This window comes from Pomacea canaliculata, linkage group LG5 (assembly GCF_003073045.1).
Source record: "Pomacea canaliculata isolate SZHN2017 linkage group LG5, ASM307304v1, whole genome shotgun sequence".
NCBI lineage: Eukaryota > Metazoa > Mollusca > Gastropoda > Architaenioglossa > Ampullariidae > Pomacea > Pomacea canaliculata.
Genome location: NC_037594.1, coordinates 30360290 through 30374344, shown reverse-complemented (window position 1 = coordinate 30374344; position 14055 = coordinate 30360290). Strand labels below are relative to the sequence as shown.

Here is a 14055-nt window from a genome sequence, read left to right as displayed (position 1 = left end):
GCAACTTTCAGAAAAAATTCCTTGTTGCTAGCTGCTCTGCACCAGGCTAAAGTCAGTCAAGAGAAGCACAACACTGAGCTTGTGGAAAAAGACAGCCTTGTCCAGAATCTTCAAGAAGAGCTGAAACATTCTTGTACAAGTCTAGATCAAGAGCTCCAGGAGAAGATCAGAGTATTGCATGAAAAAGAATGCCTGTTGCAAGAGACCCAACAGAAGCTGCTGGAAGTGATGGAGACACACCAGCAAGAGCAGCATGAAAAGGCCCTTGAGGTCCATGAATATAAAGAGCTGTGTTCTCGATTACAGATGGAGCATGCCTCCATGGAAGAGATGCTGAAGGCTGTCAATGAATTAGCTCTCAGCAAGGATGAACAGATCAGCTCTCTCACTACCCAGCTTTCGGATGCTTCACATTCTTCATCTAGTCAACTGAAACAACTGCAGACTGTGATGGAAACAAATTCTACAAGTTTGAAACAGCTAGAGGCAGAGTTGGAAGCAGTGAGAATGAGCAAAGAGACTGAGTTGGCTGAAGTTCATCAGCAGTACAATTTGAAAATAAGAGACATCCTGAGCAAGAGTGAAACTAATGACAAAGAATTGCAGCTCCATTTGAAAGAACTTAATGAAAAGCTTACAGCCACAGAGGAACGGCTACAAGATTGCATCCAGAGTTATGACATCCAGATTGATGACTACCGGCGAAAGATAGAGCAGATAGAATCTTCAAAACAAGAAGAGATTACCATTCTACAGCAGCAGGTACAAGATGCACAAGCAAAGACTGATGCCTTGTCGGCAGAGCTGCAGAAGGTTTGTGAGGGAGAGGGAGTGCTTCAAAAGCAGATGCAAGAGCACCAGGCAGCCCTGGCTGCACAGGATCAGGCATGGCAGGAGAAGAACAAAGAGTTGAAGTTAAAGTACTTGGCTAACTTGAAGGAGCTCAGCTCACAAGGGGTCGATGAACTTAAGAAGCTGCAGGAAGAACTTGAACAGGAAAAGCATGAAAAGGAGGCAGTGTCTAATGAGCTTACCAGAGCCAATACTCGCTTGTTGCAGCTTGAAGAGTCCAGTGGCTTGTCTCATGAAACCATAACTGACCTAGAGAAAACAGTCAAAGAACAGCAGATAACTATTGCAGAGAAAGATAGTGACATAGAGCAACTCAAGCAGGAATACCAAGATGCTCTTAAACATCTCAAACAGGACCTGTCCAACAAGGATTCAGAACTGGAAAAAGTGAGGTTTGATTCTGAAGAGTCTGAAAAAGTATGCTCTCAGCTGAAGGAAAACATAGAATGGCTAAACCAGAGGCTGAAAGAAATTTCAGCAGAAAAAGACACTTTCCAGAGTGATAAAGATACTGTGATAGAAAGTCAGAAACAGGCCTTGGTGCAGGTAGAAGCACGCATCTTGCAGCAACAGGCAGAAGTGGAGCAATGGCAGAAGAAGGCTGCAGAGTTGGAAGAACAGCTTTCAGAGGTCCGGCAGCTGTTCAAGCAAACCCAAACCTCTCAGCAGGAAGAGCTGGATGAACTGAACCAGAAGTTGGATGCTTCTGAAGTAGAGAAAAAAGAACTGACTGTGACAGTCCAGGTACTGCAAGGGGCCCATCGGGAGCTGGAGGTGAAGTTACAGCAAGCCAGTGAAGACTGCACTAACTTGAAACAGTCCTCAGAAATGAAGAGAGAAATTGAGGAGAAACTGAGTGAAGTGCTACGTGAGAGTCAGACTGTGAAACAGGATTATGAGGCCCGCATTAAGCTTTTGCATTCTGAGCATGCTGCAGTGTTAGAGGAGCTGACAAACAAGTATGAGAGCGAGAACAACAGCAAAGTGTCTGATTACAAGAAACGGGCGGAAGTGTACATTGCTCAGGTAAAAAAACAGCTTCTTAGTGAAAAGGAAGTGGCTGTAAATGAACAGCTTGCTATAATATCCAAGTTAAACAATGAAGTTGCTGCTCTTAGGTTACATGTTGGTGAATTGACAGCAGCCCAAGAAGTGACAATGTCTAACTGTGACAGCAAACTTAAAGAACAGTCAGCACAACATGAAGAAATGCTGTTGAAAAATCAGTCTGTGATACATGAACAATCTGTGAAGATTTCTCAGCTAGAAAACCAAGTGTCTGAACTGTTCCTCCAGGTGGATAATTCTAGGGCTGAACAGTTGTCAGCTCAAGAGAAGCTTCGGGAAGTGGAACTCTCGCATCAGATCTCGACAGCAGAAACTTTGAAACTGCTAGAAGAGACACGTAGCCAGAGGGATTTTTATCAGAAGGATCTCGAGAGGCTGAAATGTGACAAAGATGATGAGCTTGACACTATAGAACAACAGAGGGACACAATGTACAAACAACTGACCATGACATATGAACAGAAGCTGAAGGAGCAGGAGGAAGAACATATGTCCAAAGTAAAGCAGCTTGCCAAAGACCTCAACAGGCAGCTCTTGGACAAGGAGCGGGAGTTTGAAGAAACTCTGCAAGAAGCAATTGGTATGTCTGTTGAATAATAACAATAAAAATGAGAACAAACAAATGATGATGATGAAAATTAGTTGACATGTTAAGAACAACCAGATTAAAGATGAGTCATAATGTCTGTGAGTACATGCTGGATTTTGAATTTACATTTTGATCATCATTGTGAAAGGTACTATCTAAATGAAGAGTCTATGGGTTGGCCTTCTTTAACAAGGAAAGCCTTAGAAAATTGCTGCTTTCTGGCTGTGCGATTCATACTTACCATAGGTCATTGTACCTATATGGGTTTCATACTTATGTGCAGATCAGCATGTGTAGAGCCCACTTGTGTAGCCCTACCAAAATAGTTTTCTGGTTTATAGTACTGTAGCTATGTTAATCTTTGAGCAATACACACATTTTCTTTTTTTAAGTGCTTAGTACATGACCTTTTACTTATTTTAGTAATTTTTTTGAAGTTTTTTCATGTATGCACTTACTGTATGCAGGGCCACAAAAAATATATAAACCAGAGAGTGCTTTACAAAATTTAATTTTTAAAAACCTCAGTTCTCTCTGATCAGCTGGAAGGAAGTTTACAGCCCTACCCATTCACAAAATCTTTTCTGCCAACTGTTGCTGAACTCTATAAAATTAGAAATTAGTTTGAAGACTCGCAGGTAAAAAAAATGGGTATCAGACCCAAATATCTTCTGAGCACATCTTAAATATTAAAAAGTGAAAATGTAATTAATTGTAAAGGATATCTATATTTTTTTCAGCATTAATTGATAATATGAATGGCCACTAGGCAGACTGTGTTGATGGGCCTGAATAGGCTGCATTTTGCAACAAAAAAAATTTATGAATAGTAAAATTAATATAATTCAGGGTTACAGTGTTCAGTTTTCATTCCATTACCACCATGAAGTTAATTTTAATATGCTGTTTTCAAGATAAAAAATGTAACCTAGCAGGTGTTTTACTCAGAAAAGAGCGAACGGGGTGAGGCAGATTTGCTGCAAGAACATCAAGAAGAGATCAAGGACTTGAGGAAAATGCTGAAAGAGAAGGAAGTTTTGCTGGAAGAATTACAGAAAGAGTATCAGGCAAAAATGGAGGTACTGATGTCAGAATCTAACCCTTTGAACTTTGATAAAGTAAGCTTATGTTTAATTTTTATGTTTTCTTTATGGTCTTATTGTCATATATTTGATGATATAAAAGTTTGTAATGACTGTATCGTAGAAACAACATAAATAGCATGAGAGGAAAAATTAGTTACAATAGGTAACAGGTTCTAAGATCTGTTGTCAGCTGCAGGTGAACTTAAAGGCCCTGGGCTGATGTGCATAAGCGAACTTAAATTTCTTACTTAAGTTGGCCGACTTAACCGCAAACTTTACTCAGCTGAGTTCGTGGATGGCAAGCGTACATTGACCTTATGCCTGCTGTAGTTAGATCCAGAAGACATCATCAAATACAGCTCTTAACGTGCTAAAAACCAAGCTAGATATTAATGCAAACAAATCTTCAGTACTGAAATTTCAGCATGAAAGTTTAAAATAAAGTTTTGGACAGAAGTTATATCTTAAGTCTTGTTTGTCTGTTTTCTTAAACTATGTCATATGTCTGATGAAAATAACAAGTTATATCTTATGTTTTTTGGTAAAGGAACAAGCCAAAAATTTAACAGAATCTATAACCAGCCTGCAGAATGAGCTGTCAACTATAACCCAGCATCACCAATTGGAGCTATGGGAACAGCAAGAGCGTTTGAAAGTCCAAAGTCAGCGTGCTCTGCAGTCACGCAGCACAGCACATCAAGAGGAGGTTACTGCACTCATGAAGGAGTGGAATCAAGAACGAAAGGTAGCTGTGATGGTCATGACAAAGAGAGTCACAATCAAAACATCTGTGTCTTGTATTTGTTGATCATTGCAAATTTCCCTTGTGTATCACTATCAGCTTATCTGTACACTGCTTTGCTCTCCTCCTTTTCACTCAGCAAACATCATTGCATCCAAACTCTTCAAAAAGTTTCCTTCCTTTCTTTTCAGTTTTTTTTTTTCATTTCCTGTAAGATTAGAACCTTTTCTTTTACTGACTTTAATAAGCCTTAGCAAAAGACATTTTTAGCATTTGAATAACTTTATTTTGTAGAATGACTCACTTTTATGTTAATCCATTGTATTTAATTATGTGAATTTTAGCATTAATATTGAGTCCAGTAAATTTTATGCTAAAAAATCATTTAAATGCTAATTAAAAATTGAGTATTTAATCTAAGTGATATTGTTTTGAACTGCAAGAGACCTTGCATGAGAATTATACAAGTTGTCAGCACATGTTCACCAACTGATGTGATAGCATTGTATGAGAGGATTAGTGTTGTGGGACATTTTGTTTTGCAGCGTATGTCTATGAACCAGCGTTTTCTTATATGTCTGACTGTGGTGTTCCCCATTTAGTTTAGCTGTGACACAATGCGTGATTTGATGGTAAAAGCATGGTAGAATGGAATGATTAATGTTACAGATGCAAACTTCCAATGTTCCAATAGCTATTATATAACGAGCAGCTGCATTGTGTCTGATTTTTGATGCAGTAACGGGGTTGATTCTACTGTTGACAAGACAGTGATACACAACTGTTCACCTGGTGCTGACAGTCTGATTTTAAATATCAAACACTATTTTGTTTTTGGCTAAGCTTTGTTCCTTTGCCATCTTGCATTGTGCAAAGCAGCTTATGTGTGAATGCTATCATACAGACACAGATGCACCATACATACCACTTTCCCAATGTGTACTTTCACATTTTAGCTTGCTTACATACATTTCTGCAGCAAAAACTTTCTTGCTTGCTTATTCAGATCACTTTTATTATAGAGATGTTTTATTTTCTTTAGTTTCTTTGACAGAAGCATTCACTTGACACGTGCAATTGTGCTCATTTAAATATTTTATTCCTGTTTCACTGGACAGTTTTAATCTGTGGCATGTGTGAGCATGAGTGCACAGTACATGACATTGTTCATATTGTTCACTTTGGCTGTTTTTGTTATTTGCCTGCATATGGTGTGTGGATGGAATTTTTTGTGGTAACATTTTTAGTTGTTTTATACCTACGTTGTCACCAGTATTTCTGTTGCTGTTGTAGTCTGCCGTGCCCATTGCTGAGTCGTATGCTCCTGGTGGTGCCATCTCAGAGGTAGTTTTGTTTCTGATTGTACACCTTTAATTGTCTCTGCCTGCAAACGATGTTTTGTTATGAATGCATGAATGTAGAGAAAACAGAACTGTGTTAGAATTCCAGTCTTGTTCATGTATATACAAAACCCTGCAAGAAACTGCACTTCTTCTTCTTTTTTTTTAATCCTGAAATGTATTTACCTTTTATAAGGTGAGTTTAATGAGGAAAGATTTATTATTTTTCTAAGTCTTACAGGAGTTAAGGATCTGCAAGAACTGTTTTGGATCTGAACTTTCATCAATTCTAACCAGAAGATTTTGCATGCAGAAATTTACAATAAATTAATGGTACCTAATTTAAAGTAATTTTTATTTTATTTAACAATAACTAATTTACAGTTTGAATATTACAGTAGTTTCTAATAATTTGTAAACAAAAACAAAAAAAATCATCAGTCCAAGTTCTTGCTTAATAGGAACTTGTTCAGCAAAATCAGACAGCACTGATGGCTGTGCAAGGAGGCTCAAGCAGTGAGGAGATTCTGCGACAACAGGTTGTCAAACTGACCAGGCAGCTGGAAGATTTAAAGGAAAAACACAAGTATGTAAAATAGCACCCATTACCATTGTGTTACAGTGATACTCCTCAATGTCTGCCTTTTGGAAACAGCATAAGCTATATGATTTTACACAGATTTATTCCCTTTAGAGAGGCATCTGCATATGCATGCATGCATACCTTTGTATGAATTTTAAAAAAGTGAATGTGTGCAGGCATATGTGCCTTTGTACATTTTATGTAGAGGCTTGGGGCTTGTATTGTTGGCAGAAATTTCTCATTTAGTAAGAATATCAGAAATAATTTTGTTGTTTTGTATGAACAATTTATGAAAACTAAAACATATCCATTTATTAGAAACTTCTTGTGAATTCAAACATTCTTGTCTTTGGCTTTTCCCAGGTTAGAGATAGCAGAAATGCATAGCAACATGGAACTGGCAAAAGGTGTTGTACGCCCCCTTGTAGCAGAGTATACACCTAGAACATTTGATCCAGACGATCCCAACCTTTTTTCAGAATTACAGAACTTAGAGCTGAATAATATGGACTTGCAGGTTAGCACATGGCATTGGCTTGGGGTAATGATAATTATTTGCAATTTCATGGCTTCAGTTGAGCCCATTCTGCAAATATTTTTTCTTTGTTTTTTTTTAAAAATTTGACTCTGTGAGTTTGCTTCTGATTATAATGTACTTTTGATTAATATTTTTGATTTCATTATTAAGTGAGATATTTTTGGCAGTATTTGAATTTTATTTTTTATATGAATTTTACAGAGTAGTTGCAAATGGATGGTGCATTTTAAGGATATATTTGGACTGAAATGTTTAATTATTGATCAGCTACCAGAAGGACTGCACTTTTAAATAATTTGAAAGATGCTTGTAAAACTGATTTTGCTGTCATTACATTTACTAGGAGTCTTGAATATTTACAGAAAGTATATTTTAATATTGGTATACTACGTAAGAGACTGTTTCATTGATATTGTGAATTTATTATTTATTTTTCAGGCTCAGTTGCGCCATTTGAATGCAGAATTGGCACAAAGCAGACTTAGGGAAAAGGACATGCAACAACGTGTGAGTTCTCCTATTTTTTCTGTTCTTATTGCAGCTTTGTATATTTTTTTGTATATTTTTTTTGGGGGGGCAACCAAATTTTTAAATGTATACAGTATAGATGAATGTGTTCATCTGTGGAATGCTTCCATATTTTTCTGTTTGGTTAACTGGTTTTTAATTAAAATACCTTTAATTTATTCTGTAGTTTTATAAGTTGCCTCTAGATCTTTTGCGTGTAATATGACTCAGAGTAACTAATAAGTGAACAGCTGTAGGATTTCATGCTGTAATCACTAAAAATATCTAAATGTATGTATCAGTCCATATCAAGTAGACTTTATTTTAGCAACAGCTTAAGTAGAATAACCATTACAATCACCGTCACTAACTTTATCATCACCAGCAGTATCACCATCACTGTTATTATCATAACCACCAGCACCATCATCATCATTCCCATCATCTCCACCCTAACTACCATAGTCATCACTATCTCTACCACCACCACTACTACTATTGTCATCACCACCATCATTACTATTATCACCTTGATCAGTGTCTTCATCAGTCGAATAACAACAACAAATTACAAATACAAAATTTATAAAGCACATACTCACACTCCTAAGGAGCATGCTCTTAGCGCTTAAGAACGAAACATGAACAACGAGTGACAGGAAAACAAACAAATAACATATGAACTATAAAAGAATAAACAGTACTAATGAAGAATAAAATACAGAAAACACAAAGAGGAACCAAATAACAAAAACAAGAGCTGAGAGTAACATGATGTTGCAAAAGGAAGGGTGTGAAAAAAGACTAGGATCATGGGAAAGGTTGTTAGAAGTAATGTTTACAGAAGAGGTGCGTTTTCAGTGCACATTTAAAGGATTCAATAGTGGGTGGAGGCGGATGTGGAAAGGGAAAGAGTTCCATTGTTTCGCTGCTCAATAACTAAAAATCCTGTGGCCAATGTTGTTCTGGTGATAGAAAGAGCAAGAAGATGATCAAATGAGGAGCGGAGTTGTCTAGCTGGGATGTGAGGGAAGAGCATTAAAACACAGCGCGGACAGTTTGTACTGGATGCGAGAATGGAGTGGTAGCCAGTTCAGAAAACGAAGGAGAGCGGTGCCATGGTCACATTTCCTGGCTCTAAGCACCAGATGTTCAGCAGAGTTCTGTACTTTATGGAGTTTTTGAAGAAGGTATACAGGGCAGCCAGGAAGCAAGGAGTTGCAGTAATCAAGCCTGGATAAAACAAACACACAGACAAGAGTGTTGGTAGTGCACGTAGACAGAATGTGACAGATGGTGCTGATCTCACATAGCTCATAATTGGCAGAATGACAGCTGTAACTTGTTTATGATAATAGACAGACTGACAGACAGCTGTAACTTGTTGAGCAAGAGTCATGTCTGCAGTGACAATGAATCCCAGGTTCCTGATGGAGGATGCAAAAGTGATGTTGGTTTCACCAACCTTGATGGGATTTGGTTGATAAACGAGTGAAGTTGGATTTCTTCTTCTGGAACATAGAAGGGCTTCCATTTTAAGTTTGTTACCATCCAGTCTTTGACTTCATTAATACAGGCTTCTATGGTTCTAATAGTTATCATCAGTCATCACTACCATCGCCAAGGCCACCATTTCTATTGCCACAGTTGCCATCCCCTGCTTTCGCTGCCATTCACAATATCATCATTGCAAAGCATCAGACAGCATCTAATAATACCTAGCTCTTTAAGAGGGGACATTTTATAGAATATAAGATACAATGTGTCACTTTGTCATATGGCTTTGAATTACATCTTCTGTGAAGCTGACCTTTTTTATGACCATTTAAAGAGTGAAAATCATCTGTAGCACTTTTGGTTTGGTGCCATCACCCTGGTATTTAAAATGGAAAATGGCAGTCTGATAATATGCTTTTCAGATTTCTCACAGTGAATCAAGTTTCTTGTCTGGCTTCTGAAAGGGGTTTAAAAGGAAGGTCAAAGTGCACTATCTTGGAAAAACAATTATCAAGCATCTATTTATTTTATCTAAACATTGTTTTCCTTTCACTTGTCAGTGAAAATAAATAGCACTACCTAGTTCTATAAAGTGAGCAATAAAGCAGAAAAATGGACTTTTCTCCAAGTGTATTTAGTCAGCTTCCATTGCAGATGGATGTGTTTGAACATCGCTTACGATATGGACACAGAGAGGATGACACTCCACCCTTAAGTTTGGATGGTTCTCTTTTGTCTCATGAAGACTCCTCACTTTTGAGGGAAGCCACAGAATTTGAAGTGAGCGCATTCTTTGACATTTGTTTTCATTTTCAAATCTACTCCATTGTAGCATATACTTGTAAAAAGAGATGAAACTTTAAATAATTATGAAGTAAAATTTTTTTTTTGGTGAGGATTGTGATTAAATAGAAAAGCCACCTTGTTTTTGTTTCTTTTCTTCTTTTCTGTTAATTTTATTCAAAATTGAATAATTGTGGCAAACACATTTCTGTTTCTTGGATTTACTCATTAAACTCTTTTACTTTCTGTATTTGATACATACATGAGGTGTGAATAACAATGTAAATCATTTAGTTACATACAACTGCAATGATATTTAACATAAAAATTATTTTAAATGAAAATCCTTTCAATCTGTTTTCTCCTTGTGCAGTATTTGAAGAACATCCTTTATGAATATATGATGGGCAAGGAAACAAAGGTATTTTGGTGCATTCATCAGACCTTATTTTTCTGTTACTCTCCTCATGTTGATGATAAAGATTTACATATATTTAATGTTTCCTCATGTAGATAATGTAGATTTACATATATTTAATACTTTAACATGTAAAATTGTCCTGTTTTGTTATTTCTAGTCCTCCTTTTTCTTCTTCATACTGTACTAGATGACATGACTATGTGGACATCACCTTCTAGCTACCCCAAATCCAGCTGTCCAAACTTGTTCCAGTCAAATGACCACAGAATGGTAGGACATGAATTCAGTTCAGCTTCCCTTCTATCCCCACCTGTCAAGCTAGTGAGCACTGATCTCCAGCTTTTTGCTGGGCTCTCTGCAGTGAAGATAGTGGTCCGGTGACGCAACGGTATAGCGCCTGTCACCAATACAGTGAAGGTTGGCTGCCCAGAGTTCATTTCTCGTCTCGTGTTCTTTCTCTGCACATGGCATCTGTTTACAGGGCTGGCTGCCTTGCCGTAATATAGCCTCAGTTGCTGACTCGGCGTAAAAAACAATCCCCCCTCCCCTCGGCAGTGAAGACGTGGCAGCTACCTCATTTTTACTGTCTCTAACAGCGACCCATGAAGTAAGATTAAGGCTACATGCTATCTAACATCTTCACAGTACTGACTGCCTGCCATACCTGCCCTGATCTCTTCCATGTGAAGTTTGCCGCTCCTAGACGACTGGGGACAAGGTTGTGGCAGGTGTTCAGAGATGAACTGCGGCGGGAAAGCATGCGCATCAGCCTGTCAAATGCTCTTATCTTTAGAGCGTTATAAAGTAAGGCTAGATATTTACTCCATCTCCCCTCGGCACACTGAGTGACAATGTGGTTACACAACACCGATACCTTATTCTTTTAGTAAGAGTAGAGAGGCCGGATGGAAGTGGCCATGCAAGAGTGTTTTCTGTGCCCTCTCTGTTGGCGTCAATACAGGTCCAAGTGGTGTCTGTGCACTTTTATTTTAGTTTTTAAAAAATGTGTATGGAAAGGTGTTCTCTTCAAAGCATGCTGTTTCTTTCTGTTCATGGTCGAGTTGACGGTGACAATGACAACAGTTCCACCCACCCCCACGCCAATTTCAACGTGACGCATTCTGTAATTAAAACGCTGGCTGCTCTGCCATCCCGTGCTTGAAGATTTTCACCTTTGTTCAGCTAAGCATACTTACGTGAATTCAGATTCTGTGTTCACTTTAGCAGTAAAGTTTGGAATAGATGCACGCTTGTTGTTTTGTCACAATCTATGTCTTGGTGCATGGATGCTGACTGGCTTTACTGACAAACAAGTTGGGAGAAGTTCTGTTGTTATTTTTCACTGCTTACTGAAGCTATGGTTAAATATTACGGTAAAGAGGTCTCTGTCATTGTTGGATAAGTAAACAGAATTAGCATACTAGTGAGTGTCCAAAACAAAGACAAGTTACCGCCATCTCTCAGCGAGCTCCCCTACCCCCTAAGTTTTACCCAGGGGTCAAGTTTGCCAGACCTGGTCAGCCCCAGTTCCAGTCTGGCCATGCTGGCATTCAAGGTAAGTTCCTTTCTTCTTTATACTAACAGACCTTTGAGAGCATGCTCTCTGGTACACCTCAAGGAGTGCCTGGTCCCGCCTGCAGGTCAGGTGAGCAACCCAGCCTTGATGGAGAACCTGGTCTACAGCTCAGCCTTGTATTCGAGCCTGCTGAGACTCCTGGCTGCATCTATGAGCCTGAAAAACTGACAAGGCTCAATGAGAAACATGGATAGACATCTACACTTGTCAGCGAGACTTGCCTGTCATCTAGCTCTGCCTGCGATCAATCCTCATCTTTGGGACTGGTTCTATTTCCAGACTTGCTGACAGGACTAGGCTAACCCTCAGGAACAATGGGAAGAAATCCAACCAAATAGATCTCGACATTCCCACATTCAAGTCGAGGTGACACTTTGGAACCATGGGTCCACTTTTCAGACCTCAGATCTCTGGGTCTATACAGTGGTCAGTGAAAGATTGAGACTATCATTTATAGACAGACCTCCTTGCATGCGATTACCAGTTTGGACAGTGAAATTACATTACTGCTCCTAAAGAAGGAAAGCAGACAGACCTGCTGGCCTTCTACTATATTTTTCCTGGTCATTAAGCCAGGAGGTCGCTGGAGACCCATTCTAAATCTCAGCAGGCTTACCACTTTTGCCGCCTATCTCTCGTCTCTTAGAAACTGCCAGGCCAGTGAGTGGCAGTTGCTGTAGCAGTTTTGCAGCCAGCATAGACATGACAGTCTCTTTTTTGCACGGCCTCAAGCATTTGGCATTTGAAGGCAGAGTTTGTCAGGGGTGATGAGGCCTGTTGAACTGTGCCTAACATCTTGTGCAACAGTCAAAAGAGGGCCCACTCTTCCCTGAGCAGTACCCCATAGTCGGGAAGTTGTTGGTGCCACTATCCCAAATATTGATGCTACCTTGGCACATTCTGGGAGGGCTCATTGGCTTTAGAGATGCCTTGAGCAGGAAGGGATAGATTATTCACTTCAAGTGCTCCCAATTCGGGATTTTATCCCATGGTGGCTCTGTTTGCGGCGCGCTGGGACTGCAAGCTTTCACTAGTCTCCGATCAGTTGGTGGGGCAGTAAATGACTGGCCCTGGGAGGGACCAGCTGCATATGCCTTTTTAACTGCAGTCCCTCTGACATAGAGTCACATAGTGGTCTACTAATCGGGAGTTAGCCTTGGAGCTTAGAGTGAGCAACCTTGTCGATAGTAGTACTGCAGAAACTACCAGCCATCCGGACACCCATTGAATCAACCGCTCAATAAACTTTTCATCCAGCGCCAGAGATTTCATCCAGCTAGCTCCCTCCCATCTCCCGGCAGTGGGTTACAGACTCAATGCAGGCAAAACACTGGAGTTGAGTGCTCACAAGCATGACAGGTGGCAATGGGAGGGTGACTGAACTGAATTCATGTCCTACCATTCTGTGGTTATTTGACCAGAACAAGTTTAGTCAGCTGGATTCAGTGATCTCCACATAGTCATGTCATCTGGTAAGTAGTCAAAGAAAAATTTTACCATTAAAGATGGTATTTTACATTTGCTTTTACATCTGTACTATTTATTAATGTTTTCTCGCACAGAATTCTGTTCTTATCTCCAGTATAATTGTTCAGTGTTATCCATTTTTGTGTTAAAGGATTGTAAATAATTTATGATAGAATATTTTTCTTTTTCAGACACTGACCAAAGTTATTGCAACAGTGGTGCGATTCTCAGATGAACAGACAAGGAATGTTCTGGACAAAGCTGAGTCACGATCGGTACGCTTTCGACATCGTTTCATTCGCAAACCTTGATGATTGCCTTTTGCAGTCTTGTTCCTGCTATTTAAAGAAAGGCATTTTCTTTCTTGTGAAATTGCATTAAACTCTGTCGGACTTGCTTAATGTCTTTGCTTCATATCATGAACATGTACTACCTTAGAACTTCAGAAAGCAAAATAATTTACACTTGGTAGGTTCTCAAAAAAAAAGCTAGACATATAAAAGGCAGATCTTACAGCCATGTCACATTTACTGTTGCAACGGAGTGTTTTCAAGAGGCAAGTAAAATATTTTCACGTTGTTAATAAAATAGCATTTCTAAAAATGCTACCTGGTGTATTCCAGTCTTTATGGTTAAAATGCAGTTTCTAAATTTTGTAATACCCTTTGCACCACCTCCAATTGTACATGGTTTTTTGCCTTGGGTTTTAAAAGCATGAGGTATGCAGAAGACACTATTCTAGAAATAAGGAATTCACACTTAGCTTGAGACCATTTTGTTCAGCTATTCAGTTGGCTTCAGCTATTAATAATTATTTCATCTGCAGTACTTGTGATTATAAGAAACGAAAGAGTCCTGTACACACCACCTCCTCTCAATTCCTCTTACCCATCCCATCCCTGCTCAAAAAAGATCATACAAAAACACACATGCATAAAGAAATTAGTTAAGTAGATGTATAATGTTGAATGGTGTCAGTCTTTTTATTTTTAAATGTTTTTTGACTC

At 38.9% G+C, this 14055-nt stretch overlaps 1 protein-coding gene across 1 annotated transcript in view; it reads left to right on the top strand.

Annotated features, from left to right (window-relative positions):
• The window catches only part of LOC112563572 (golgin subfamily A member 4-like), a 25234-nt gene extending 11179 nt beyond the window's left edge, over window positions 1-14055 (top strand). Inside the window, exons 10-19 of the mRNA XM_025237641.1 lie at window positions 57-2500; window positions 3458-3588; window positions 4142-4339; window positions 5630-5680; window positions 6138-6262; window positions 6623-6776; window positions 7236-7304; window positions 9456-9581; window positions 9958-10005; window positions 13240-14055. Coding sequence (XP_025093426.1) covers window positions 57-2500; window positions 3458-3588; window positions 4142-4339; window positions 5630-5680; window positions 6138-6262; window positions 6623-6776; window positions 7236-7304; window positions 9456-9581; window positions 9958-10005; window positions 13240-13359 — 3466 coding nt within the window. The 3' untranslated portion in view covers window positions 13360-14055. The remainder of the gene's footprint in view (window positions 1-56; window positions 2501-3457; window positions 3589-4141; window positions 4340-5629; window positions 5681-6137; window positions 6263-6622; window positions 6777-7235; window positions 7305-9455; window positions 9582-9957; window positions 10006-13239) is intronic.